Source organism: Heptranchias perlo, chromosome 7 (assembly GCF_035084215.1).
Source record: "Heptranchias perlo isolate sHepPer1 chromosome 7, sHepPer1.hap1, whole genome shotgun sequence".
NCBI classification, from domain to species: domain Eukaryota; kingdom Metazoa; phylum Chordata; class Chondrichthyes; order Hexanchiformes; family Hexanchidae; genus Heptranchias; species Heptranchias perlo.
The window spans coordinates 4,556,163-4,584,139 of NC_090331.1; the positions used below are offsets into that span (position 1 = coordinate 4,556,163).

Here is a 27,977-nt window from a genome sequence, read left to right on the forward strand (position 1 = left end):
CGCCTGGCCGGGGTGGGAGGCACACAGCTGGACAGGTGATGCATGTGCCGTGAGCTTCCACAGCGAGGGGGTAGTTTCATTCAAGGTGGCAATTCTAGTTACACAACTGAAGGGAGAGGCCCGCCTTTTTATTTCTTTCTCTCTTTATTTCCTTTTATTTTTGCCCTTTTTTGTTTTTTTTAATATCCTTATCTACTTGCACTGCCCAGGCTAACCGCACACCAAGGTCTCTCTGCTCATCTATTCCATTTTCAAATCTTGCCATTTGAGATGCATTTCCTTTCCCTATTATTTCCCAGGAAGTGTGTTACGAAGCCATACGGACCCGAAGGTCCCAGATTTGATCAAGGTGCTACATTTGGTCTCTGTGCCCCTGGTCTTGGGGGAGTGGGGTAAAAGAGGAGAAATTGAGTCAGGGTTCCCACTCCTGAATGCCATTGGTGACTCCTGATAAGTGTGAACGTCTGAGGACAGCATTAGGCTCAGGTGTGATACTCCACACAGTTCAATAGCCTGGTACCGCTCACTGTTTAGGCTCACAGAGGAAGAATGGCTACTTGGGCTATGTAGCAAAGGTGAACTGCACACACAGGACTGTGCCGTTGGGAGAAGTGGGTACACACAGCAAAAACCCCAGCCTTGCCACTTGGGCTAGACTATCTTATTTTTAAAGGACATATCCGTTGATATGAGGATTGTTCATCAGGGAGTCCGTTTGCTTACTATGTTAATTTCTCATCTGTTCTGCAGTTAGTGATCCCGCTGACCACACAGGATGATTTGGATAAAGCCATCGAACTCCTGGATCGCAGTGTGCACATGAAGAGTCTGAAAATTCTATTGGTGCTTCAATCAAACAACCAGGTATGTAGAGTGGGTCAGAGGGAGACTGTGTTACAGGTGTACAGTGTGGACTGGAGGGAGACTGTGTTACAGGTGTACAGTGTGGACTGGAGGGAGACTGTGTTACAAGTGTACAGTGTGGACTGGAGGGAGACTGTGTTACAGGTGTACAGTGTGGACTGGAGGGAGATTGTGTTACAGGTGTACAGTGTGGACTGGAGGGAGACTGTGTTACAGGTGTACAGTGTGGACTGGAGGGAGACTGTGTTACAGGTGTACAGTGTGGGTCGGAGGGAGACTGTGTTACAGGTGTACAGTGTGGACTGGAGGGAGACTGTGTTACAGGTGTACAGTGTGGACTGGAGGGAGACTGTGTTACAGGTGTACAGTGTGGGTCGGAGGGAGACTGTGTTACAGGTGTACAGTGTGGACTGGAGGGAGACTGTGTTACAGGCGTACAGTGTGGGTCAGAGGGAGACTGTGTTGCAGGCGTACAGTGTGGACTGGAGGGAGACTGTGTTACAGGTGTACAGTGTGGGTCGGAGGGAGACTGTTACAGGCGTACAGTGTGGGTCGGAGGGAGACTGTGTTACAGGTGGACTGGAGGGAGACTGTGTTTCAGGCGTACAGTGTGGGTTGGAGGGAGACTGTTACAGGCGTACAGTGTGGGTTGGAGGGAGACTGTTACAGGCGTACAGTGTGGACTGGAGGGAGACTGTTACAGGCGTACAGTGTGGACTGGAGGGAGACTGTTACAGGCGTACAGTGTGGACTGGAGGGAGACTGTTACAGGCGTACAGTGTGGGTCGGAGGGAGACTGTTACAGGCGTACAGTGTGGGTCGGAGGGAGACTGTGTTACAGGTGTACAGTGTGGACTGGAGGGAGACTGTGTTACAGGTGTACAGTGTGGGTCGGAGGGAGACTGTTACAGGCGTACAGTGTGGGTCGGAGGGAGACTGTTACAGGCGTACAGTGTGGGTCAGAGGGGGACTGTGTTGCAGGCGTACAGTGTGGACTGGAGGGAGACTGTGTTGCAGGCGTACAGTGTGGACTGGAGGGAGACTGTTACAGGCGTACAGTGTGGACTGGAGGGAGACTGTTACAGGCGTACAGTGTGGGTCGGAGGGAGACTGTGTTACAGGTGTACAGTGTGGACTGGAGGGAGACTGTGTTGCAGGCGTACAGTGTGGGTCAGAGGGAGACTGTGTTGCAGGCGTACAGTGTGGACTGGAGGGAGACTTTGTTACAGGTGTACAGTGTGGGTCGGAGGGAGACTGTTACAGGCGTACAGTGTGGGTCGGAGGGAGACTGTGTTACAGGTGGACTGGAGGGAGACTGTGTTTCAGGCGTACAGTGTGGGTTGGAGGGAGACTGTTACAGGCGTACAGTGTGGGTTGGAGGGAGACTGTTACAGGTGTACAGTGTGGGTTGGAGGGAGACTGTTACAGGCGTACAGTGTGGGTCGGAGGGAGACTGTTACAGGCGTACAGTGTGGGTCAGAGGGAGACTGTGTTGCAGGCGTACAGTGTGGACTGGAGGGAGACTGTACGCCTGCAACACAGTGTGGACTGGAGGGAGACTGTGTTGCAGGCGTACAGTGTGGACTGGAGGGAGACTGTTACAGGCGTACAGTGTGGACTGGAGGGAGACTGTTACAGGCGTACAGTGTGGGTCGGAGGGAGACTGTTACAGGCGTACAGTGTGGGTCGGAGGGAGACTGTGTTACAGGTGTACAGTGTGGACTGGAGGGAGACTGTGTTACAGGCGTACAGTGTGGGTCGGAGGGAGACTGTTACAGGCGTACAGTGTGGGTCAGAGGGAGACTGTTACAGGCGTACAGTGTGGGTCAGAGGGGGACTGTGTTGCAGGCGTACAGTGTGGACTGGAGGGAGACTGTGTTGCAGGCGTACAGTGTGGACTGGAGGGAGACTGTTACAGGCGTACAGTGTGGACTGGAGGGAGACTGTTACAGGCGTACAGTGTGGGTCGGAGGGAGACTGTGTTACAGGTGTACAGTGTGGGTCGGAGGGAGACTGTGTTACAGGTGTACAGTGTGGATCGGAGGGAGACTCTTACAGGCGTACAGTGTGGGTCGGAGGGAGACTGTGTTACAGGTGTACAGTGTGGACTGGAGGGAGACTGTGTTTCAGGCGTACAGTGTGGGTCGGAGGGAGACTCTTACAGGCGTACAGTGTGGGTCGGAGGGAGACTGTGTTACAGGTGTACAGTGTGGGTCGGAGGGAGACTGTTACAGGCGTACAGTGTGGGTCGGAGGGAGACTGTGTTACAAGTGTACAGTGTGGACTGGAGGGAGACTGTGTTTCAGGCGTACAGTGTGGGTCGGAGGGAGACTGTTACAGGCGTACAGTGTGGACTGGAGGGAGACTGTGTTACAGGCGTACAGTGTGGACTGGAGGGAGACTGTGTTGCAGGCGTACAGTGTGGACTGGAGGGAGACTGTTACAGGCGTACAGTGTGGGTCAGAGGGAGACTGTTACAGGCGTACAGTGTGGGTCAGAGGGAGACTGTGTTACAGGTGTACAGTGTGGGTCGGAGGGAGACTGTTACAGGCGTACAGTGTGGACTGGAGGGAGACTGTTACAGGCGTACAGTGTGGGTCGGAGGGAGACTGTTACAGGCGTACAGTGTGGGTCGGAGGGAGACTGTGTTACAAGTGTACAGTGTGGACTGGAGGGAGACTGTGTTTCAGGCGTACAGTGTGGGTCGGAGGGAGACTGTTACAGGCGTACAGTGTGGACTGGAGGGAGACTGTGTTACAGGCGTACAGTGTGGACTGGAGGGAGACTGTGTTGCAGGCGTACAGTGTGGACTGGAGGGAGACTGTTACAGGCGTACAGTGTGGGTCAGAGGGAGACTGTTACAGGCGTACAGTGTGGGTCAGAGGGAGACTGTGTTACAGGTGTACAGTGCGGACCGGAGGGAGACTGTGTTACAGGATTACAGTGTGGACTGGAGGGAGACTGTGTTACAGGATTACAGTGTGGACTGGAGGGAGACTGTGTTACAGGATTACAGTGTGGACTGGAGGGAGACTGTGTTACAGGTGTACAGCGTGGGTCAAAGAGAGACTGTTGCATGTGTACAGTGTGGGTCGAAGGGAGAATAAGTTAGACATGAGGTTGACTGGGCCTAAGGGATGGAAAAAAAACCATATCATTTGTGATTTGTTCTGTTCTTTGGGCTGATACTGACCATGTTCTGTCCACTGACCAAAGGCTTTTTTGGGAACTTCCTCCGAAGCCTCTGCTGGAATGGAACTGCCCACTGGGAGGGGTAATTGCTTACTATCTCCTCTTCACCTCCCGGTAACCCATCACTTCGGGTTGGATAGCTTACGATTGGACAATTCTAAACAGGGATTCACTTTGAGCCATCTGTAGCACAGATTGTGAGCATATGATGGATACCAAGTCTCCAGAACAGACCATAATAGAGAATTTTCAGTTGACGGGAGTGAAATAAATCTTAACTTCTTGAGTCTTATAAGTAAAACTCTAACACTTGTTGGGGTGTTAGCTAAAGGCTTTTGTTTGCTTGAGGTGTACTTTATCAATGCCAGCTCCATAGGATGCCTTGGTCATATGCACCACACAAGAGCAGTCCATTAAAAATCTACAGCATTGTGTGACAAGTCGAAGCAAGGAGCAGTTGGCCTCTAGGAGAGAAGCTGTAAAATGGCGGGGGTCCGGTTCGGGTTGGTGGTGGTGGGGAGGGTGAGGGAAGAAGAGAGAAGGACAGTGAGGCAACTGCACAAATAGTCTCGATTGTTCAGATGAAGAAATGCACGAGCTTTCCCCGTCTGGTGTTCGAAATGAGGGAAGAGGGTTTGAGAAGGTGGTTTGTCACAGAGGGAATGAGTTGTGGGTTGTTCTTCCCACCCAAGATGTTCCTGGAGTATTCCGAGGATCTGACCGTGGAGATGTAACTGCAGTAATGCTCCATTGTGGTCCGCCCATATTTGGATGTGGAGAAGAGACTGATCGTGCTGCAGTTGTGCTCAAAACGAAAGACGACTCCCAATTATACAGAGCCTTTCACGACCTCAGGACATTCCAAAGCCTTTTACAGCCAATGAAGTTCTTTCGAAATGTAGTCACTGTTGTAATGCAGGAAACATGGCAGCCGATTTGTGCACAGCAGGATCCCACAATGAGAGAAATGACCGTATAATCTGTTTTAGTGATGTTGGTTGAGGGATAAATATTGTCCAGGACACCGGGGAGAACTCCCCCTGCTCTTCAAATAATGGCCATGGGATCTTTTACATCCACCTGAGAGGGCAGACGGGACCTGAGTTTAACGTCTCACCCGAAAGACGGCACCTCCAGCAGTGCAGCGCTCCCTCAGTACCGCACTGGAGTGTCAGCCTGGAATATGTGCTCAAGTCTCTGGAATGGGGCTCGGACCTACAACCTGCTGACTCGGAGGCGAGAGTGCTACCCACTGAGCCACGGCTGACACCAAAGACCTCAAGTCTGCGACCCTCAGATTTGAGGGTGCAGAGGGGAGAGCTTTACTCGGGGGGGGGGGAAATGACGAGAGAATCGGTGGGAGCAAGAGAATTGGGGCAGGTGTTGGCATTTTGCAACCTGAGGGAACCCAGGCACTGGAGAGGAAGGATTCCATCCATTGGTTCAATTCTCCATGGCATTGCGAGGATTGCATGTTTGCTTCAGCACGACCTATAATAGTGCTGGAAATTGGGACAGTTTACAATTGTTACTTGGGAGACCAGACAGACGACAAAAGCTTCCTCACAGGCACGTGAAGGAGCCTTTGTTTACACAGTCTGCAGTGAACTCCCCAGTGGATTTTCCATATACAGACCTAAATTCAGAAAATCCCTGGAGCAGGCAAGAGCCAATGTTCCTCCAGAAAAGGAGACAAAAAAGCTGGGGCAGAAGGTTGTATTCTCAAGACACCTTGCAAATGAAGATGGCAGTGTGCCAGACTTAGTGAGCCAAGTCTATTTATGTACTGTCGAAGCTCGTTGAGCTGCAACACAAGATTTTGTGGTTGCCACGGGCAGTGCTCAAACTGATATGGTCAACGTTGCCTGCACAGCCAAGCTTTTATTGCCTTCTACCCAGGACATCCTTCACACCAAAGTCAGCGTAGGTGCTCATAGAATCATAGAACGATACAACATTTGGCCCATCGTGCCTGTGCCGGCTCTTTGAAAGAGCTGTACAATTAGTCCCACTCCCCTGCTCTTTCCCCATAGCTCTGCAAATTTCTCCTTTTCAAGTATTTATCCAATTCCCTTTTGAAAGTTATTATTGAATCTGCTTCCACCACCCTTTCAGGCAGTGCATTCCAGATCAGAACAACTCACTGGGTAAAAAAACGTTTCCTCATATCGCTTCTGGCTCTTTTTCTGATCGCCTTAAATCTGTGTCTTCTGGTTACCGACCCTTCTGCCCCTGGAAAAAGTTTCTCCTTATTTACTCTGTCAAACCCGTTCATGATTTTGAACACCTCTATTAAATCTCCCATTAACCTCCTCTGTTCCGAGGAGAACAATTCCAGCTTCTCCAATCTCTCCACGTATCTGAAGTCCCTCATCCCTGGTACCATTCTAGAAAATCTCCTCTGCACCCTCTCTAAGGCCTTGACATCCATCCTAAATCCGGCTGAGGCCTAACCAGTGTTTTATAAAGGTTCAACATAACTTCCTTGCTTTTGTACTCTGTGCCTCTATTTATAAAGCCCAGGATCCCATAAAAGTTCTGTCGTCTCTCCCTTTACACCAATCAGACCAGCCACTGGTGTGGGTACAATCTCACAGGCCTTTCAGATCAACAACTTACCAGGTTACAGAATGTTGCAGCAAGAATCGGGTCATCATAGAGAGCCGGAGCCACCACAAATTCCCCTTCTCCACCGCAAGCCACTATCTCTGACCAGCTTAGCTGCCCCCTCCGTCCTCATCTTTGATATTAAGTGTAAGCAGGTCATGGGCCACTTTGTTTCCAGAATCAAAACCATCTGTGCAGCTGTTCTCTGCCTTTTGTTAGAAACAAAATTCTTTGTCCATCGTTTTAGGCTTTCTCCTCTCCGCCTCCCCCACGTTATCTCTTTTTCCTGCTCACTGTCCACCTCTTCACCTTGTGACAAAAAACCCCCCAAAATACTGCAGATGCTGGAAATCTAAAATAAAAACCAATGCTGGAAACAACTTGTGGGTCAAGCAGCACCTGTGGGGAGAGAAACTTAGGGTTAAGGTCTCAGGCCGATGACTTTTCATCAGAACCGTTGAATGGACGGATGCAGGTAATGGACCATTTTGTACTGGCTACGTAAGGTGCACGAGAATGAACTGGAGGGATTGACCCTCCTGTGAGGAGCTTCGCAGTACAGTTCAGCTGAGACTGTGAGCGCACTATGGGTAGGAGACATATATTCTTTCCACTTGGCACACAACTGTGTACTCATGCCAAGTGCAGCCTGCAGTACATCGTAGGTTAAACTGATGATCTGTTGATGCTGGTTGACTTATTATATAGAAGGGCTGATAACTCCCAACACATTGACAGGTTAGCCTTATTTAATTGTATTGGTTATCATTTCTCCCTCCTGTCCAGATGGTGGCGGCAGTTTACATAGTAAATGCTGAGAAGTTTCTTAGTGCAGTCTGCCTTCTGTTAAAGCTTGGACAATAGTTTTGCTTGAATCGTTGGACTGTCCTTAATGAACCATGACTTTAATGTACCTTTTGTGACCTTTACTCTGCGGCAACCATCCACCTCGAAAGTCAGTGGTGTAAGTGCCAAAGCAGCTCAGTTAATTTGCCACACACAAGGAAAAATTTGCAGGCAAACAGCAGGGGAGTGGGACTAATTGGATAGCTCTTTCAAAGAGCCGGCTCAAGAATGATGGGCCAAATGGCCCACTTCTGTGCTGTATGATTCTATAGTTTATTACTTCTATAATTGGGTTTATTTTCTTTAGAAAATGGAATACTTTGAATGGTGCAGCAGGCTAGAGGGGCTGAATGGCCGCCTCCTGTTCCTAATGTTCCTATGATCCAGGCAAATTGTTCACTGGTGAAAGGGTTCCAATAGCAGAGGCACAGGCTGAAAGTTAAATTAAGAAGGAAAGTCAGGCAGAACAGTTTCTTACACACACATAGGTTACAAGGTTACCTGAGCAGGACACTGTAGCAGACAGTAAATGGGGTGAGGAGGAAACTAGACAGAGAATAGATTGTGGGATATGTGTGTACTAGGGTTGATCTGTGAAAAGCTAAACCTGTTGGCCTTGTTTCCCCCCCACCCCCCTTCAGTAAGGCTCCTCAATGTTCCATTCTTTGGCCGTGCTTTTGATCACTTCCCTTTCTTCCTACTCGATGAAAGGAAAGGACATGCATTATTTAGCACCCTTCGTGACCTCAGGACGACCAAAGTGCTTTGCAGCCAATGAAGTACTTTTTGAAGTGTGGTCCCTAATGTAATGTGTAGGGAAACGAGCCAGCCAGTTTGCACACAGCAGGCTCCCACAAACAGCAATGAGATAAATGACCAGATAATCTGTTCTAGTAAATTCTGTGTAAAATAAAGCAAATGAAACAAATGAGCAATTGGTATTTGAGGGACAAAGGCACAAATTGAAATGTTACTCTCAGCTGTGCTGTGGTCAAATGGTACACCCTTTGGCACTGACCCAGGTAATACATCACCTGCCTTCGCAGTGGGGTCAGTACGGTATATGTCTGCCAAATTTTGAACTGCTGTGCAGAATGGAACAGTGGAGGGAGCAATCCAGGCTTGAAAGCACAATAGGGACTGGGTATTGTCATGTGTCAGATACTGTTTTTGTGATGTTGGTTGAGGGATAAATATTGGCCCAGGACCCCTGCTCTTCTTCGAAATAGTGCCATGGGACCATATGCGTCTACCTGAGAGGGCAGAACGGGGCCTCTGTTTAATGTCTTAGCCGAAAGACGGCACCACCAACAGTGCAGCACTCCCTCAGTACTGTACTGAAGTGTCGGCCTAGATTTAAGATAATTGGCAAAAGAACCAGAAGGGAGATGAGGAATTATTTTACACCGCGAGTTATGATCTGGAATGCATTGCCTGAAAGGGAAGGGAATGCAGATTCAGTAGTAACTTTGAAAGGGGAATTGGATAAATACTTGAAAAGGGAAAAAAAAATTGCCGGGCTATAGGAAAAGAGCAGGGGAGTTGGACTAATTGGATAGCCCTTTCAAAGAGTGGGCCGATTGGCCTCCTGAGTAGTATGATTCTGTGATTATGTGCGCAAGTCTCTGGAGTGGGGCTTGAACCCACAACCTTCTGACTCAGGTGAGACGGTTTTACCTTTACCTTACATTTACCTCAGCACCAGTGTCAATATTAAACTTGATAATGTGATGTGTTTACAAACCAGAAATCATGGAGTGGTTGAGGCGAATAGCGCAGATGAATTCAAGGGGACGGTAGATAAGTATATGAGGGAGAAAGGAATAGAAGGAAACGCTAATAGGGTTAGATGCAGTAGGGAGGAGGCTGGTGTGGAGCATAAACACCAGCATAGACCAGTTGGGCTGAATGGCCTGTTTCTGTGCTGTAAATTCTATGTAAAATAAAGCAGATGAAACAAATGAGCAATTGGTATTTAAGGGGCAAAGGCACAAATTGAAATGTTACACTCAGCTGTGCTGTGGTCAAATGGTACACCCTTTGGCACTGACCCGTGCAATACATCACCTGCCTTCGCAGTGGGGTCAGTATGGCGTATGTCTGCCAAATGTTTGAACTGCTGTGCAGAATGGAACAGTGCAGGGAGCGATCCAGGCTTGAAAGCACAATGGGGACTGGGTATTGTCATGTGTCAGATACTGTTCTTTCACCTCCTAGGATTGGGATTCAAACCTGGCCTGGGCTGATGGATGAAACTGCCCTCTGCTGGCTGTCGGGGTTGTAGGCGAGATGAATCTGGGCAGTCTCAAACCAGTTCCTTTTGGGCATTGTCCCACAGCTCCATACTGTCCTGATTCTACAAGAATTGTCAATCTCGCTCAGCAGAGCCACAGAATGGCTGGTGTGGGAAACGGAAAAGTGTTATGGAGATTGGGGTAGCGTAGACAGAGCTTTACTCAGCATCTGTGTCAGATCAAGGCTGTAACACCTGATAAAAGTATGCAAAGTGCTCCGGGTCTTACAAGAGTCTTATGTGAAAGGAGCTTGGACAGTCTCAACCCAGTTCTGAGCGACTGTGGGCCCACCGCACAAAACTGCTCCTAATTCGTCACTGACTAGACAGTCTAGTTATTGTGGAGGGGTGGAGAGAAACGGCAATTGATACTAGCTCAATTGCTAAATTTAAATCTGAGATAGATAGCCTTTTGGCAACCAAAGGTATTAAGGGATATGGGCCAAAGGCAGGTATATGGAGTTAGATCACAGTTCCGCCATGATCTTATCAAATGGCGGAGCAGGCACGAGGGGCTGAATGGCCTACTCCTGTTCCTATGTTCCTAGAAGTCCTGGCTCGTGGAACTCTGCCCCGAAGAGGAGAATTCCCCCCTCCAAATGCCTGAAATGGAAAGTGTCCCATTCCTCAGCACTAACACCCATGACCTGGAGTACATCAGTCACCCATTTAAACCATGATTTAACCTCTACACAAAGTCTGTGGTCCAGATCGTTCGATCCAGGCAGACCATATTGGCAGTGCTGCCTGAGTCCATTTGCCTGGGATGCATCTTCGCACGTATCTGTTTATTATTTTTAATATTTCAAACTCTGATTTTCCCTGTTGTCTAGGGAACAAACCTCAGCAATGTGGAGGCATTACAAACGCTGGATGACTTGGACAATAGCATAGTCTATGTGGGCGCAGAGAGGAAAAACAGGCTGCCATTGATAGGTAAGTTCTGATTTGTAACTGTAAATCATAGACATAACAGCACAGGAGGAGGTGAACTTTTTTTCTTTTTCTTTTTCTTTCTCTCTTGTCATGTGGCATCTTATCAAATACTTCTGGAAATCCCTATATAGAGATCCATTGCATTCCCTTTATCTATGCACTCAGATTTCCTCAATCATTTAATCAAAACATAACCTACCCTTTATAAATCCATGCTGACTGTCCCTGATTAGCCCATGGCTTTCTAAGTTGTTCATTAAGATCTAGTAGACCTTATCCCAATCCCAAATCCAGCTCTCATGGGAGGGTTATTGGCTAATTTATATAAGGTATAAAATCCCCAATCTTCCTCATTGGTTCAACCTCCAGCTACAGATAAGAATTCCCATCATTCCACGGGGAGGGGAAGAAAATTACTTGGAGATACTGTCCTTATAACACATCTCCCAGGAATGACCTGACCCTCCGGCTTTTCTAATTCATCACCTTACTTTGAGACGGGTCTTTTCTTCATCACTGGCTTTGCTTCTTCACACACTTAATGTGATCCATCACCAAGGATTTTAAGGTTATTGCTTTGTTTTGTAGATTTGGCTTGTTTTGATGTCTCACGGTAATTCTGAATCTTCTGCCCTGTGTTTAGCTCCCCAGACGTCCGATAGGAGCTCTCCGCCGCCCGGGTACATTCCAGACGGGCAGCAGCAGGTGGCACGAAATGGATCCTACACCAGCATCAACAGTGAAGGCGAATTCATTCCCGAGAGCATGGACCAAGTAAGGGCCTCTACCTGTATAGTGATGGTGATAGACCAGCTCTCTACCTGTATAGTGATGGTGATAGACCAGCTCTCTACCCGTATAGTGATAGTGATAGACCAGCTCTCTACCTGTATAGTGATGGTGATAGACCAGCTCTCTACCTGTATGGTGATGGTGATAGACCAGCTCTCTACCTGTATAGTGATAGTGATAGACCAGATCTCTAATTGTGATAGGATCTACATATTGATGGTGATACTTTAGCTCTCTAACTGTAGAGTGCCATTACAGTTTGTGGATGGTCCAAGGAGATCAAGGGCAACTGGAGAAAAATAAGTAGTGTCATAACCAAGGAAAGCAAGTAACTAATGGGAGAGACCTCTCCTGCGTGCGTATGTGTGTCCGTCTGTCTGTCTGTCTCCTGGGATGAAAGTGATTAACTCTGATCAGGGACTGAATAAATTTGGATTATATTCCCTGCAGATTAAGGGGTGATCTGATTGAGGTGTTTTAAAAAAGAAAATGTAAATATCTGGCTGGGTAAACAGGTAACGATTTTTGCCTCTGATAAGGGAATCCAGAATAGGGGAGTAATCTTAAAATTCAAACCAAGCAAGATTAAAAGTAAATCCAGAAGAAACTTCCTCACAAAGGATTGTGTGAGAATGTGGAATGCCGACCCCAGAAGATATGTAGTTTGGAAGTAAGGGTGGTAAGGGATGTGGGGAAAGGGCACGCAGTTGGGATGAAAAAGATAGAGCTGTCACGGAGAATAAAATGATGTAGCAGGCTCGGTGGGCTGATTGACCAAATCCTGTTTCTAAGACCCTTGACAATTGCAAGTGTGGAGAACCTATTCCTTAATCTGTGTTTTAGCTAGAGTTTTGGGACTCCTGGTATAGTTTTCCATGCACCCACTACTGATTCGCTTCATTTTAAAAAAAAACAGGATTATGTCCCCTTCTTTCCTCTTTTTTCCTGCCGGTTTTCTCCAGTCCGCCACTCCTCTCCTGCAGGCGCTCTCTTTCAGGGGTATGGTTCGACAGGTACCGTTTGTCTGCTGGTACCTCACCGAGTAGCCGAGTAAGTGAACCCGGACCATGAGTATTGGCAAGCTATTCAACCATGGGGAAATCACAGCTAAGTCTGTTCTTTTCCTCACCCAGTATACATGCACGCACAAATGCACACACACCAAGGGTTGCTGGCTAGCGCATGAGGAGTGGGATCGATTTTTCCCATCCCAAGCCCTGCGTCACTGAGGCCAACTTTAGCCCCTGTGCTGGCTCCCCCGAGTCATCTCTAAATTAAAATGCCTGTTTGCCTTTTTAGTTATTCCGTGGTGCAGGGATCCAAAAATGTGGGCTGCTGTTAAACAAATTTTTTTTAACCTCACAATGAAAACCGAGTTAAAAGAGGAAATAAAAACACACTGCTATTTAAACCGCACTCGGATAAATATTTTCTTTGTGTAGGAAAAGGAAGTTCTGAGTTTTAGCACTAAATATAATTTAGGAGTTGGACACCATTGCAATGAGTGTAGTTCAGTCCCGACTGGGATCAGGTAATTCACAGACTGAACCTGGGACTTTCTTGATCTGTATAGTTGAATGGAGCCACGGGGAGAGGTGATCTTTGGCGGGACTAAAAATCCTTGTGTTCCCCTGATTCCCATAGATCGATCCTTGTGACCCGTTCTGTCTGCACATCAGGACCAGCCCCCTCTATTAACTTAAAGATGTACGTTTCAACTTTGACAAGTGATTTCCTGCGATTTACTCTGGGTTCCTTTCAGAAATATATCTGCTAGAAGCCGTTACTGCATCAGGAATCATTTTGTACTGGAACGCGAACGCCCCACACCAGGAACTCGCTGAGTTTCTCTCCTGGCGCACTTCTGCTTCCTGGTGTTTCTAGTTTTCTTGTGTCAGCGTTCAAGCAAAGTTTTCTTGTTTGACCTGTGACACTTTTGTTGACAGATGCTGGACCCGCTATCGATGAGCAGCCCTGAGAACTCGGCTTCGGGGAGCTGTCCGTCCCTCGACAGTCCTTTAGACAGGTAAACATCTCTAATCCTAACTCGCATCGTCCTGTTCACCCATCACCCCTGTGCTCTCTGACCTGCGTTGGCTCCTGGTCCGGGAATGCATCGGTTTTAAAATTCTCATCCTTGTTTTCAAATCCCTTCAAGGGGTAAATTTTAACCCCCAAGAATTGGGTGGGTTGGGGGCAGGTGGGAGGTTAAAGTAACAGGTTTTTGGAGCGGGACCGCATGCCGGCTCCAACTCGCCCGCTTCTGGGTTCAACACAGGCAGGTTTGTCTGCGTGTCTGACACCGGGAAGTCCCGACTCCACATAGCCAATACTTAAAGGGGCAATGTACCTCATTGAAATACTTGAGGTACTTAATTCTTTGTGTATTGGAAAATTAAAATGAATTTAACCTTACCTGTTTGGGTTTCCCATCCCTTCTGATTCATGTCAAAAGCAGATGGGATCCATGAGGTGAGTGCCTTTATTGCACTTCTTGTGGGCCTGGAGAAGCAGGAATGTTTCATCCACTGATGAAGGAAAGCTATAGACTGCAGGAATATATCAATGGACTGGTCAAGTGGGCGAAAGAGTGGCAAATGGAGTTCAATCTGGAGAAGTGTGAGGTAATGCATTTGGGGAGGGCAAACAAGGCGAGGGAATATACAATAAATGGGAGGGTACTGAGAGGTGTAGAGGAAGTGAGGGACCTTGGAGTGCATGTCCACAGATCCCTAAAGGTAGCAGGACAGTAGATAAGATAGTAGATATGGAATACTTTCCTTTATTAGCCGAGGCATAGAATATAAGAGCAGGGAGGTTATGCTAGAACTGTATAAAACACTATTTAGGGCACAGCTTGAGTACTGCGTACAGTTTTGGACACCGCATTCCAGGAAAGATGTACTTGCACTAGAGAGGGTAGAGAGGAGATTTACAAGGATGTTGCCAGGACTGGAGAATTTTAGCTATGAGGAAAGATTGGATAGGCTGGGGTTGTTTTCTTTGGAACAGAGGAGGCTGAGGGGAGATTTAATTGAGGTGTATAAAATTATGAGGGGCCTAGATAGAGTGGACAGGGAGGACCTATTTCCCTTAGCAGATGGATCAGTGACCAGGGGGCATAGATTTAAAGTGATTGGTAGAAGGATTAGAGGGGAGCTGAGGAGAAATTGTTTCACCCAGAGGGTGGTGGGGGGTCTGGAACTCACTGCCTGAGAGGGTGGGAGAGGCAGAAACCCTCAACTCATATTTAAAAAGTACCTGGATGTGAACCTGAAGTGCTGTAACCTACAGGGCTACGGACCAAGTGCTGGAAAGTGGGATTAGGCTGGGTGACTCATTTTCGACTGGCGCAGATAAGATGGGCCGAACGGCCTCTGTCTATGCCATAAGTTTTCTATGATTCTACTGCCCTCTGATCCTTGGCTGCGGCCTGCTCCTGCAGGCCTTCCTGCCAGCCTGTCAATCAGGCTGGCTGCCGGGTACAAAACCCGGACGTAAAGTTTTATTGGCCTCGTTAAGCTTGCGATGCCAACTTACATTCCGCGTTTCGGACCCGAAAATCTCCCACCTCCCCCCGGCTCCTTTCCCAGCTCGAAGTGAAAATTCTGCCCTATGGCCTCCCCCCTCCCTATCTCTGTAACCTCCTCCAACCCTACAACCCTCCCCGATCTCTGCGCTCCAACAATTCTGGCCTCTTCACATCCCTGATTTTAATCGCTCCACCATTGGCGGCCGTGCCTTCAGCTGCCTAGGCTCTAAGCTCTGGAATTCCCTCCCGCCTCTCTCTCCTCCTTTTAAGGCTCTCCTTAACACCTACCTCTTTGACCGAGCTTTTGGACACCTATCCTAATATTTCTTTATGGTTCGGTGTCAAATTTTGACTGATTACTTTCATGTGACGCGCCTTGGAAGGTTTTATTACGTTAAAGGCTCTATATAATTGCAAGTTGTTGTTGTAACAGTGGCAAATTGCTAAATTGGATGTTGACTGAATTCTGGTCGGGGGATGTAACGCCACGATATATTTGACGTAATTTTAAACGTCTGATCGCAAATAGACGAATAGGTCTCTGAGCATCTTCTCAACAGGAGATGCATGGCCCTGTTACATTGGTAGTGGAGGATGAGGCAGAACAAAAAACGACAATATTTTATACCCTCAGGAATGAAGTTCATTTTTGAGGTAATATCAACCAAAAAAAAACTTGCATTTATCGCAGCTTTCGTGGCCTCAGGACGTCCCAAAGCATTTTACAGGCCAACTAATTACTTTTGAAGTGCAGTCGCTGTTGTAATGTGAGAAACACAGAGCCAATTTGTGCACAGCAAGGTCCCACAAACAGCAATGTGATAATGACCAGATAATCTATTTTAGTAATGTTGGTTGAGGGATAAATATTGTCCAGGACACCAGGGAGAACTCCCCTGCTCTTCTTCGAATAGAGCCATGGGATCTTTTACATCCACCTGAGAGGGCAGAGGGGGCTTGGCCTAACGTCTTATCTGAAAGACGGCCCCTCCGACAGTGCGGCGCTCCTTCAGTGCCGCCCTCCGACAGTGCGGCGCTCCCTCAGTGTCGCCCCTCCGACAGTGCGGCGCTCCCTCAGTGTCGCCCCTCCGACAGTGCGGCGGCTCCCTCAGTGCCGCCCCTCCGACAGTGCGGCGCTCCCTCAGTGCCGCCCCTCCGACAGTGCGGCGCTCCCTCAGTGCCGCCCCTCCGACAGTGCGGCGCTCCCTCAGTGCCGCCCCTCCGACAGTGCGGCGCTCCCTCAGTGCCGCCCCTCCGACAGTGCGGCGCTCCCTCAGTGCCGCCCCTCCGACAGTGCGGCGCTCCCTCAGTACTGCACTGGGAGTGTTGGCCTAGAATATGGGCTCAAGTCTCTGGAGTGGGGCTTGAACCCATGACCACCTGACCCAGAGGCAAGAGAGTGCTACCCACTGAGCCAAGCTGACGCATGAATTGCTAATGTAATGCGACCTATAAAATATCAGGTTATCCAATCCCCTGTCTGTGCTGATCCCAGTGGTGCGGTGCTTTAGGTCTGCTGGAGTGATGGGAGCTGGAGGTAGAAAAGTGGAGCTTTAGCAGAACCGGCCTGAGCCCACCTTCAACACGATGGGTGGGTTTATAATTGAGAGGCTACAAGAGTTCTTTTGCTGGAGACCTGTGCTCACAGCTGAGGGTTCTATTAGGGGCATAGCCTCACCCAATCTCCATTTTGTGATTTACCTCATCTATTACTCATTTCACTCTTGATGGTCTCAAGAGATGCGCTAGAGGCCATAACCCTTCACCTTACTTTTTTTTTTATTGGTGGAAAACAAAACGATCAGGGCCTGGATTCAAACCACTCACTATGCAGGAGCAAAGCGGTGAACAACGCAGCCCAGTGACTAGCATCAGGAACAAGAGCAAATGAAGGACTCCAGACGCTGCCATAATGGGCCATGGATTCCCTGATTCAGTCCCCGTTCCCTGCTGAGTTAGTTGATCTCTGTAAGGGTAGTAGTTGGGGTGTTGCAAATCGCCGCTGGACTAGAGAGGAGAAAAACAAGCCGCCGTTCCTGCTGTTTTACCAGTTACTGTGGGGCCTGTGAGAGGACACAATGGGGCTTGGCTGTGATGCACAGTTGAATAGCCTGTAGAGACTCGGCTAGGGTTGCCGTGTGACTAATGGACACTTGGATCATGTGCTGAAGTACAGATTCCATGCGTGGGACCTGAACCCAACAGGAATTAGTGTTTTCAAAAGAGGAGTGTAGAAAATTGGGAAAAAACAAACAAAGGGAATGAGGGATTTCAGCTATGTGGAGAGACTAGAGAAGCTGGGATTGTTCTCCGAGCAGAGGAGTTTAAGGGGAGATTTGATAGAGGTGTTCAAAATTATGAGGGGTTTTGACAGAGTAAATAAGGAGAAACTGTTTCCACTGGCAGGAGGGTCGGTAACCAGAGGACACAGATTTAAGTTAATTGGCAAAAGAACGAGAGGGGAGATGAGAATTTTCTTACGCACCGAGTTATTATGATCTGGAATGCACTACTCCATGTGTGGGACCTGAACCCAACAGGAACTGGAGTTTTCGAAAGAGGAGTGTAGAAAATTGGGAAAAAAAATAAACACAAAGGGATGAAAGGGCGGTGGAAGCAGTTTCGACAGTAACTTTCAAAAGGGAATTGGATAAATACCTGAAAAGGAAAAAGTTGCAGGGCTATGAGAAAGAGCAGGGGGGAAAGGACTAATTGGATTGCTTTTCGAAGAGCCAGCACAGGCACAATGGGCCGAATGGCCTCCTTCAGTGCTGTAAGATTCTATGAGAATGGAGTGACCCAACATGGCATGTGTGTGGGAGGTGGTAAAAACCCAGGCTTGTCTTCCTACCTTATCAAGGGTTAAACTGCTCTTTATATCGTTTTTAATAAAAACAGAAAATGCTGGAGAAGCTCAGCCAGTGAGGCAGCATCTGTGGAGGAAGAAACAGAGTTAACGTTTCAGGTCAATGACCTTTCGTCAGAACTGGAAGATGTTAAAGAGTTAAAATTTTTAAGCAAGTACAGAGTCAGGGAAGGGGAGGTGGCGGTGGGGAGAACAAAAGGGAAGGTCTGTGATAGGGTAGAGGGCACGAGTGATTAAATGACAAAAGGGATGATGGTGCAAGGCAATGGGGGTGGTAATGGGACAGGTTAAGAAACAAAAGATTGATCAGGAGTAGCTTAAATGGCAGCAACAGAACCATTACCAGCACTGGCTGTCCGAAAAAGTGGGATTGGTGGTTATGGTCTGAAGTTATTGAAATTAGTGTTGAAGGCTGTAAAGTGCCAAACGAAAGATGAGGTGCTGTTCCTCGAGCTTCCGTTGAGCTTCATTGGAACAGCGTAAGAGGCCGAGGGCAGAGGGGTCAGAGTGGGCAGGGGAATTCAAATGGCAAGCGACCAGCAGGTCAGGGTCATACAGTGCGATCCCACCACCGAACACATCTTCCCCTTCCCTCTCCTTTCAGCACTCTGAAGGGACCGCTTTCTCCGCGACACCCTGGTCCACTCTTCCATCAGCCCCAACACCTGCTCTCCTCCCCACGGCACCTTCCCATGCGAGCGCAGGAGATACAACACCTGCCCCTTCACCTTCTCCCTTCCCACCGTCCAGGGCCCCAAAAGCTCCTTCCAGGTGAAACAGCGGTTTACTTGTACTTCTTTCAATTTACTATACTGTATTCGCCGCTCACGATGCGGTCCCCTCTACATTGGGGAGACCAAACGCAGACTGGGTGATCGCTTTGCTGAGCACCTCCGCTCAGTCCACAAGTGTGACCCTGACCTGCCGGTTGCTTGCCATTTTAATTCCCGGTCCCACTCCCACTCTGACCTCTCTGTCCTCGGCCTCTTACACTGTTCCAATGAAGCTCGAGGAACAGCACCTCATCCATGATTCAGGCACTTTACAACCCTCCGGACTCCACATTGATTTCAATAACTTCAGACCATAACCACTGCTCCCATTTTTTCGGATAGCAAGCGCTGTTAATGGTTCTGCTGTTGCCATTCACAGATACTCCAGACCCATCTTTTTGTTTCTTTACTTGTCCCATTACCACCCCCCTTGCCTTGCACCATCATCCCTTTTGTCATTTAATCACTCGTGCCCTCTACCCTATCACAGACCTCCCCTTAAGTTCTTTCCTCCTCCCCCCACCCCTTTCCTGTCTCTGTACTTGCTTAAAAACTTTCTAACTCTTTTAACATCTTCCAGTTCCGATGAAAGGTCTTCGACCTGAAACGTTAACTCTGTTTCTCTCTCCACAGATGCTGCCTCACTGGCTGAGCTTCTCCAGCATTTTCTGTTTTTATTTCAGATTTCCAGCATCTGCACTATTTTGCTTTTGTTGTCTATCGGTTTCTTTGATTTGATTGATTCTTCGGGATGAATCTTTCAAAATGTTTTTAGCATCCGTGTCCAAACTCTATGAAGATTTGACTGATGGAAAATATGAGGCATTTAAAAATCTGTTTAATCAGTGATGGGGCAGATGTGAATTCTTAACACCTGCTTTACTTTGCAGTGATAGTTATCCTAAGTCTCGGATGCCCAGGGCACAGAGCTATCCAGATAATCATCAGGATTATTCAGGTGAGCTTTGAGACATCCTTGTTCTGTTCAGTTATGAATAAGCCTGATTTGGGGATGTATATGTTTGTGCATGTATGTGTGTGTACATACATATGTCACATTCAGAAGGATTTCAGTCTAAGCAACTGGGCCAGCAGGTGGCAATTGCAGTTTATTGTGGATAAACGTAAAATAATTAATAAGGGGGCAAAGAAAGCCAAAAGTGGGAGTTAATATTAATTAGAACAGTGATGTAGTGTTCTGGTCAGGAAATGCAGTATGCACAGTGCATAAGAAAGAAAAGCTTGAATTTATAAAGCGCCTTTTACAACCTCAGGATGTCCCGAAGCACTTTACAGCCATTGAAGTACTTTTGAAGTGTAGTCACTGTTGTAATGTAGGAAACGCGGCAGCGGATTTGCACACAGTAAGAGCCCACAAACAGCAACGAGATAGTGACCAGATAATCTGGTTTTAGTGATGTTGATTGAGGGATAAATATTGGCCAAGACACTGTGGGAAACTCCCCTGCTCTTGTTCGAATAGTGCCGTGGGATGATTTACGTCCACCTGGTTTAATGTCTCATCCAAAACCTCCGACGGTGCAGCACTCCCTCAGTACTGCACTGAAGTGTCAGCCTGGATTATATGCTCAAGTCTTTGGAGTGGGACTTGAACCCACAATCTTCTGACTCAGAGGCACAGCTGACACCTAAGTGGCAGGTACAGGGCTGCCGAGGGAGAGTACAGAAGTAAAGAGGTTGTATTGCTGTTTAGAGGGTTGTTGGGGCCCCATTCTGGTCGTCTAATGACTGTGAAAATATTAATTGCTCTTCGGAGGTTACAGAGCCTAGCAGCAAAGATGATTTGGGTTTGTTGTCATTGAAGAGGAAATTTTGAGGTGATCTAACTTGAAGATTTCAAGATTAGGATGAAGTTGGTAAAATGGAAAGTTCCAGGGCCACAATTTAAAGGTTAGGAAATTAGCAATCTGGTTGTGCTTTTTCACTCAAACAGCAATGGAATTTCCTTTTGAAGCAGACATTATAAATGGGGTCAAGAGACAATTTGCTGTGTTTCTGGAGAGAGAAGGGATTGAGAGAAATGGTGAGAAAGTGATAGGTGGGATTGATCTGTGCCAATAGTGAAAGTCTACCCAATTGGATAATACTTGAAGGGGAAACATTTGCAGGTCTGTGGGGAAAGAGCGGGGCAGTGGGACTAATCGGATAGCTCTTTCAAAGAGCCTGCACAGGTATGATGGGCCGAATGGCCTCTTCCTGTGCTATATGATTCTATGAATTGTGTCCCTGTCATTCCAGTATGTTGAGTATTGTATTGCTTGTGTAGGTCTGAGGTTTGATGGCTTTTTGTGGATTCCTATTGAAGAACGTAGATTGTAGGGTGTACAATTCTGATCTCCATATTACAGAAAGGATATAGAGGCACTGGAGAAGGTGCAAAAATGATTTACAAGGGTGGTACCAGAACTGAGAGGTTATACCTATCAGGAAAGACTGAAGAGGCTGGGGCTCTTTTCTCTAGAAAAGAGAAGGCTGAGGGATGACCTGATAGAGGTTTTTAAAATTATAAAGTGGTTTGATAGGATAGACATAGAGAAGATGTTTCCCCTTGTGGGGGAGACCAGAACTAGGGGCCATAAATATAAGACATTCGCTAATAAATCCAATAGGGAATTTAGGAGAAACTACCCAGAGAGTGGTTAGAATGTGGGACTCACTACCACAAGGAGTAGTTGAGGTGACTAGCGTAGGTGCATTTAAGGGAAAGCTAGATAAACACATGAGGGAGAAGGGAATAGAAGAGTGTGGTTAGGGTTAAATGAAGAAGGGAGGGAGGAGGCAAGTGTAGAGCATAAACACCAGCATAGACTGGGCCAAACGGCCTGTTTCTGTGCCGTGAATTCTATGTAATTCTATGTAGATTACCCTTTCACTTTCAGAATAAAATCAGACTTTTCTCCCTCTTGCAGATTGTGATATTCCAACTTTTGAGAAAATTGGGAAGGGTGGGACGTACCCACGAAGGTATCACATCTCCTACCATCACCATGACTACAGCGACGGTGAGCACAGCCAGGCCCATCCCGTTACAGAGCGACACTGGAGCGGAGTTTAACACCTCGACTGCCAGTTGTGTTTTGTGTTTTGGTTCTATATTTTTGTGTTGTGTCAATTCTCGTTGGCGGTTCTCTTCCCTCCTCCCCAGCGGGTGTTAATCTCTGCTGCTGGTGTCCGGATGCTGTGATTGCTTTGATATCTCCCACGGGTCGTTCTCCTGGTGCCAGTGTGTGTTGCTGGGCTTTTCCACACTGGGTGCGTCCTCATTGTGCACTTTCCAACGGGGGTCACTGGGTGGCAATGAGGAGCGGGATCCCTGACTCTTTCTACCCCACCCTCTCCCTTGCCCAGGGGCACTGAACTTGGGATCACTTAACTGTGCACACCAGGATTCTAACCTAGCACATCCTGGTCTGTGTAATTCAGTACTCCATGGTCAGTGATCTGTTTATTATAAGAAACATAAGATAGGAGCAGGAGTAGGCCATATGGCCCCTCGAGGCTGCTCTGCCATTCAATTAGATCATGGCTGATCTTCGACCTCAGCTCCACTTTCCTGCCCAATCCCCATATCCCTTGATTCCCCTAGAGTCCATAAATCTATCTATCTCAGCCTTGAATATATTCAACGACTGAGCATCTACAGCCCTCTGGGATGAGAATTCCAAAGATTCTCAACCCTCTGAGTGAAGAAATTCCTCTTCATCTCAGTCTTAAATGGCCGACCCTTATCCTGAGACCATGTCCCCTAGTTCTAGACTCTCCAGCCAGGGAAAACAACCTCTCAGCATCTACCCTGTTAAGCCCTCTCAGAATCTTATGTTTCAATGAGATCACCTCTCATTCTTCTAAACTCCAGAGAGTATAGGCCCATTCTACTCAACCTCTCCTCATAGGACAACCCTTTCATCTCAGGAATCTAGTGAACCTTTGTTGCATCGCCTCTAAGTCATGTATATCCTTCCTTAGATAAGGAGACCAAAACTGTACACAGTACTCCAGGTGAGGGCTCACTAAAGCTCTGTACAATTGTAGCAAGACTTCCTTACTCTTGTACTCCAACCCCCTTGCAATAAAAGGCCAACATGCCATTTGCATCATGGAATGTACAGCACAGAAAGAGGCCATTAGGCCCATCATGCATGTGCCGGCTCTTTGAAAGAGCTGTCCAATTAGACCCACTCCCCTCTGCTCTTTCCCCATAGCCCTGCAAATTTTTCCATCTCGAGTATACATCCAATTCCCTTTTGAAAGTTACTATTGAATCTGCTTCCACCACCCTTTCAGACGGCGCATTCCAGATCATAACAACTCACTGCATTAAAAAAAAATTCTCATCTCCCCTCTGGTTCGTTTGCCAATTACCTTAAATTTGTGTCCTTTGGTTTCTGACCCTTCTGCCACTGGAAACAGTTTCTCCCTATGTACTCTCTCAAACCCCTTCATGATTTTGAGCACCTCTGTTAAATCTCCCCTTAATCTCCTCTGCTCTAAGGAGAACAACCCCAGCTTCTCTAGTTTAATCAGACAAGTCTGTCTTGGCATCAAGCCAGATTTCTCTCTTGACTTGTTTTCAGGCTTCAGAATATTTTTGAGAAGATGGTTCCTTGTGGTATCTAAATAAATATTTAAAAAACTGGAAATTCGCACTCAGTATCTGAAAGGGGACACATGTGAATGGTCTGCCTTTTCTTTTGAGATGTTGATTGACCTGTTGCATATTTCTGGCATTTTATGTTTTTGTTTCAGATTTCGAGCATTTGCTTGTTTTTTAGTGATTTTTCTGTGGAACGTTGGCACCTATTATCATCATCGAGCACTCCCAGGTCAGCTGCGGCACAGGTTGGACGCGGAGCAAAGCTCCCTCGACGATGTGCCTTATCCCCAGCCTTGTTTCCCTGCCCCACTCCACAGATGTGTAATTTCGCCATTTCCCGCACTAGCCGTCTCATGGCCACTCTTGGTTATTACTGTGGATCCGTGCCCTCTTAGCTATGAGGTTCAGGCTGGCCTAGACTCATTGCAGGTGGGATCCTCGGCAGACAGACGAGACTTGCATCCCGCCTGTCTGCGCTGGGTTTGAACCAGGAAGTGTCTAGCCCACTGCACCATCCACTCCTCCATTGTCATTCAGGCAGGCTTTCTGAAATGCCCAGCTTCCGACTCTCCTCTGCCTTACTGGAGCTGATTGCTTGTGCCGTCTTTAACATCAGGGCGTTTTATTTTGCTTTCTCTCCTTAGGTCGTAAAACGTTCCCCAGGGCAAGGAGAACCCACGGAAACACTTTCCGCTCTCCAGTTAGCTTCAGTCCCACGGAGCATTCCCTAAGCACCAGCAGCGGGAGCAGCATTTTCACTCCGGAATACGAAGACAGCAGGATGAGAAGAAGGGGAAGTGACATCGACAATCCTACACTGTCCGTCATGGACATCAGCCCCCCCAGCCGTTGTACGTTTCACCGCACGCTCCGTGCACCATGTGTTGATTTGGGGGGAGCGGGTTACTTGACGCCTTGTGGGGAGAGGGCCGTAGTCATTTCACAAGTTAAGGTGTGTTGTGCAGGGTGTGGCACACGCTCACACCCCACCCTGGAACATACAAACATCCGAAATTGATGGGCAGGAAAAGACCAGCTGGTCCATCAAGCCTGCCCCACACTCGTGATGGCCGGAGCATCGTGACTGGACACTTCTTTCCTTACTTCCCCCCCACCCCCCCCCCGCTCCCACCCCCACCTCCACCCCTACAGTCATGTAATCTGGGAGAGGCAAAAAAAACAAAGAAAAACCCCAGGGCCAATGAGGGGGAAAATACTCTGGAAAATTCCTCTCCGACCCCCTCAGGCGATCGAACCCAGTCCAGGAGATCACAGGGACACCGAGTGTTATCGATAAAGACACTTCCCTTCTATATGATGCGATCTGTGCCCCAGTCAGGCACCGGTCCAGTTCCCTCTTGAGGGTGAGCAGAGAGTCGGCACCGACCACACCGGCCGGCAACACATTCCAGAGACTCACTGCTCTCCGGGGAAAGGAGAACCTCCCAATATCCAGTCTATTCCTGCTCTTCTGTAGTCTAGACGAACGAACGATAAGAAGCACGTTGTCCCTCAGTTCTACTGAGTTCCCAATCCCAGCCGCACTGCTAAGGGAATACTAAGCAGTCCTAGCTGATATATGTATCAGGCTAGAGGCAAGCTAAAGGCTACCTTTACTCTGCTTCATTCCCGAGCTCAGTACAGCATACCCCCCTACCGTACAGTGTGAAATTTTCCATTTCCCATGTCCTTGTCGTCTGCCTGAAATAGCCAGTTTACTACTAATTTGAGCAAATCACGGCACTTTTGTGCTGTGGGCTGACACAAACTCACATTTGTGTCAAGACCACTCAAACGCATTCCCCATTGGACCCTTGCAGACAGCAGAGAGCATCAAAGATATCCCCTTCCATTAGCCTGGGCTGGATTCAAAACCACAGCGCACAGCTGAAAGATCAGTGATCTAACCCAGTGCGTTGCCCGGTTCCCCCAACGTGCTCCCCATGTTTAAGCATTTTTCCAAACCTGCCACCCTCCCTGTCAGGATGCCTCCCACCTGGTCGACACGCTGGACAGCAGCCAACTCCCCGTCCCGAGGCTGGGAGTGATTTTCAGCTGACTGCTGAGAGGAGCACAAGAGCAACTTAGGGTGAAAGAAATGAAGAATTGTATTTCTATAAGCACAGTTCAACACCCTCAGGATGTCCCAAAGCATTTTTTATTTATTCGTTCTCGGGATGTGGGCGTCGCTGGTAAGGCCGGCATTTATTGCCCATCCCTAATTGGCCTGAGAAGGTGGTGGTGAGCCGCCTTCGTGAACCGAAGGTAGCAGTTTCATATGACTAGGTGATTTGCTAGACCCTTTCAGAGGGCAGTTAATACTGGAATCACATATCGGCCCAGACTGGGTAAGGACGGCAGGTTTCCTTCCCTAAAGGACATGAGTGAACCAGTTGGGTTTTTACGACAACCTGACTGCTTCATTGTCACTTTTACTGAGACCAGCTTTTTATTTCCAAACATTTTAAACTGACATTCCAACAGTGACTACACTTCAAAAGTACATCAGTGGCTGTAAAGTGCTTTGGGATGTCCTGAGGTCGTGGAAGGCACGATATAAATGCAAGTTTGTTCTTCTTTCTTGAATTCAAATTCTCAAACTGCCGTGGTGGGATTTGAACTTGCGCTCTCTGGATTATTAATCCAGTAACAGAACCACTGCATTACCGTGCCCGTTGAGGAGGTAGTGAACTACTGTTTGAAGTGTAGTCAGTGCTTCTGTAGGTGACTTGAATTAAAATTTGACCCCATTTCCTCCACGTGGAGAGTTGTAGGGGGTGAAATTGGTCTTCACTGGTGGCGTGAAACTGGCGTCAGCGGATCGACAGCCCGTTTTACGCCGCGCAGGGCAAGAAAACCAAATGCGGTGTAAAAACAGGCTGCCGATTCGCTAGCGCTGTTTCACGCTACCGCTGAAGGCCAATTTCACCTCGAGCAGATGGATCCTCCCATCAGATGGTGAAGATCAGCAACACACAGGGCCACGATGGACCATATAACGTTCCGTAAGAGCACCAGACGTCTGTCACTGTACTGCCTCCAACCGCTACATCTTTCTTTTTCCAGTTCACGCCCCGTTTATCCCCCTTCCTGTCCCTGCAGGCATTGACAGCTTCCTGGGGGGCAGTTCCGCAGGTGGCACTTGCCCCCTGGTCGTTCACCCAAGTGACCTTTCTTCATGTATGAGAGCAGACAGTTACTGTTAGGGGGCAATGAGATAAAGAGAGAACCACATCCCAGTCTGATCCTCTCCTCACCCAGTCTCCATACGCACACTTTCCAGCACGGGTCACTGGGTAGCGATGAGCAGCGTGAATTCCTGCCCTTTCCCACCCCATTTCTGTGGTAATTGGCTAGCTCAGCACTGACCTGATTGGCTTAGTGCCACAACAGGTGATCTTTTTACTCCAAGTCACATTTGGAAATATATCGCCGTTCCTTCATCTTCGCTGGGTCAAAATCCTGGAACTCCCTTCCTAACTGCACTGTGGGAGAACCTTCACCACACGGACTGCAGCGGTTCAAGAAGGCGGCTCACCACCACCTTCTCAAGGGCAATTAGGGATGGGCAATAAATGCCGACCTTGTTGGTAACACCCACATCCTGAGAATGAATACCCAGAGTCCAATCGGGAGAGCACTGGGCTTGTATATTATAAGAGGAGATGCGATGTATTGGAGCAGGAGAAACCAAGCAGGACAGCTGAAAAGTTCACTCAGGTGGTTACCGCACTAACTTGTGTTTGGTTTTAAAGCAGAGGCAGTGTTACTACTTGATGATCTGTGAGATTTGACAACACTCGGGGGACTTGTCACATTTCTCCGTCCTCATTCATCAAAACTAATTTAAAAAAATTTTTTTTTAGCTCCGAGAGCTCCCACGAATTGGAGACTAGGCAAGCTGCTAGGACAAGGGGCGTTCGGCAGGGTTTACTTGTGCTACGATGCGGACACAGCAAGAGAACTTGCAGTGAAACAAGTTCAGTTCGACCCAGACAGCCCTGAGACAAGCAAGGTGAGAGTACTGGATGGACTACATGAGACAAGAGGAGCTGTGTTGGATGGTGTAGGGAGAGATGTGGGGAGGGGTGTCGGATGGTGTAGGGAGAGATGTGGGGAGCAGCGTCGGATGGTGTAAGGAGAGATGTGGGGAGGGGTGTCGGGAGATGTGGGGAGCAGCGTCGGATGGTGCAGGGAGAGATGTGGGGAGGGGTGTCGGATGGTGTAGGGAGAGATGTGGGGAGGGGTGTCGGATGGTGTAGGGAGAGATGTGGGGAGGGGTGTCGGATGGTGCAGGGAGAGATGTGGGGAGGGGTGTCGGATGGTGTAGGGAGAGATGTGGGGAGGGGTGTCGGATGGTGCAGGGAGAGATGTGGGGAGGGGTGTCGGATGGTGCAGGGAGAGATGTGGGGAGGGGTGTCGGATGGTGCAGGGAGAGATGTGGGGAGCGGCGTCGGATGGCGGGTGGGGAGCGGCGTCGGATGGCGGGTGGGGAGCGGCGTCGGATGGCGGGTGGGGAGCGGCGTCGGATGGCGGGTGGGGAGCGGCGTCGGATGGCGGGTGGGGAGCGGCGTCGGATGGCGGGTGGGGAGCGGCGTCGGATGGCGGGTGGGGAGCGGCGTCGGATGGCGGGTGGGGAGCGGCGTCGGATGGCGGGTGGG

At 48.4% G+C, this 27,977-nt stretch overlaps 1 protein-coding gene across 1 annotated transcript in view; it reads left to right on the forward strand.

Moving 5' to 3' along the window:
* The window catches only part of map3k2 (mitogen-activated protein kinase kinase kinase 2), a 67,846-nt gene that overhangs the window by 25,468 nt on the left and 14,401 nt on the right, over positions 1 to 27,977 (forward strand). The window contains exons 6-13 of the mRNA XM_067986960.1: positions 751 to 864; positions 10,636 to 10,738; positions 11,382 to 11,512; positions 13,477 to 13,556; positions 19,592 to 19,659; positions 21,632 to 21,724; positions 23,961 to 24,167; positions 27,183 to 27,331. Coding sequence (XP_067843061.1) covers positions 751 to 864; positions 10,636 to 10,738; positions 11,382 to 11,512; positions 13,477 to 13,556; positions 19,592 to 19,659; positions 21,632 to 21,724; positions 23,961 to 24,167; positions 27,183 to 27,331 — 945 coding nt within the window. The remainder of the gene's footprint in view (positions 1 to 750; positions 865 to 10,635; positions 10,739 to 11,381; positions 11,513 to 13,476; positions 13,557 to 19,591; positions 19,660 to 21,631; positions 21,725 to 23,960; positions 24,168 to 27,182; positions 27,332 to 27,977) is intronic.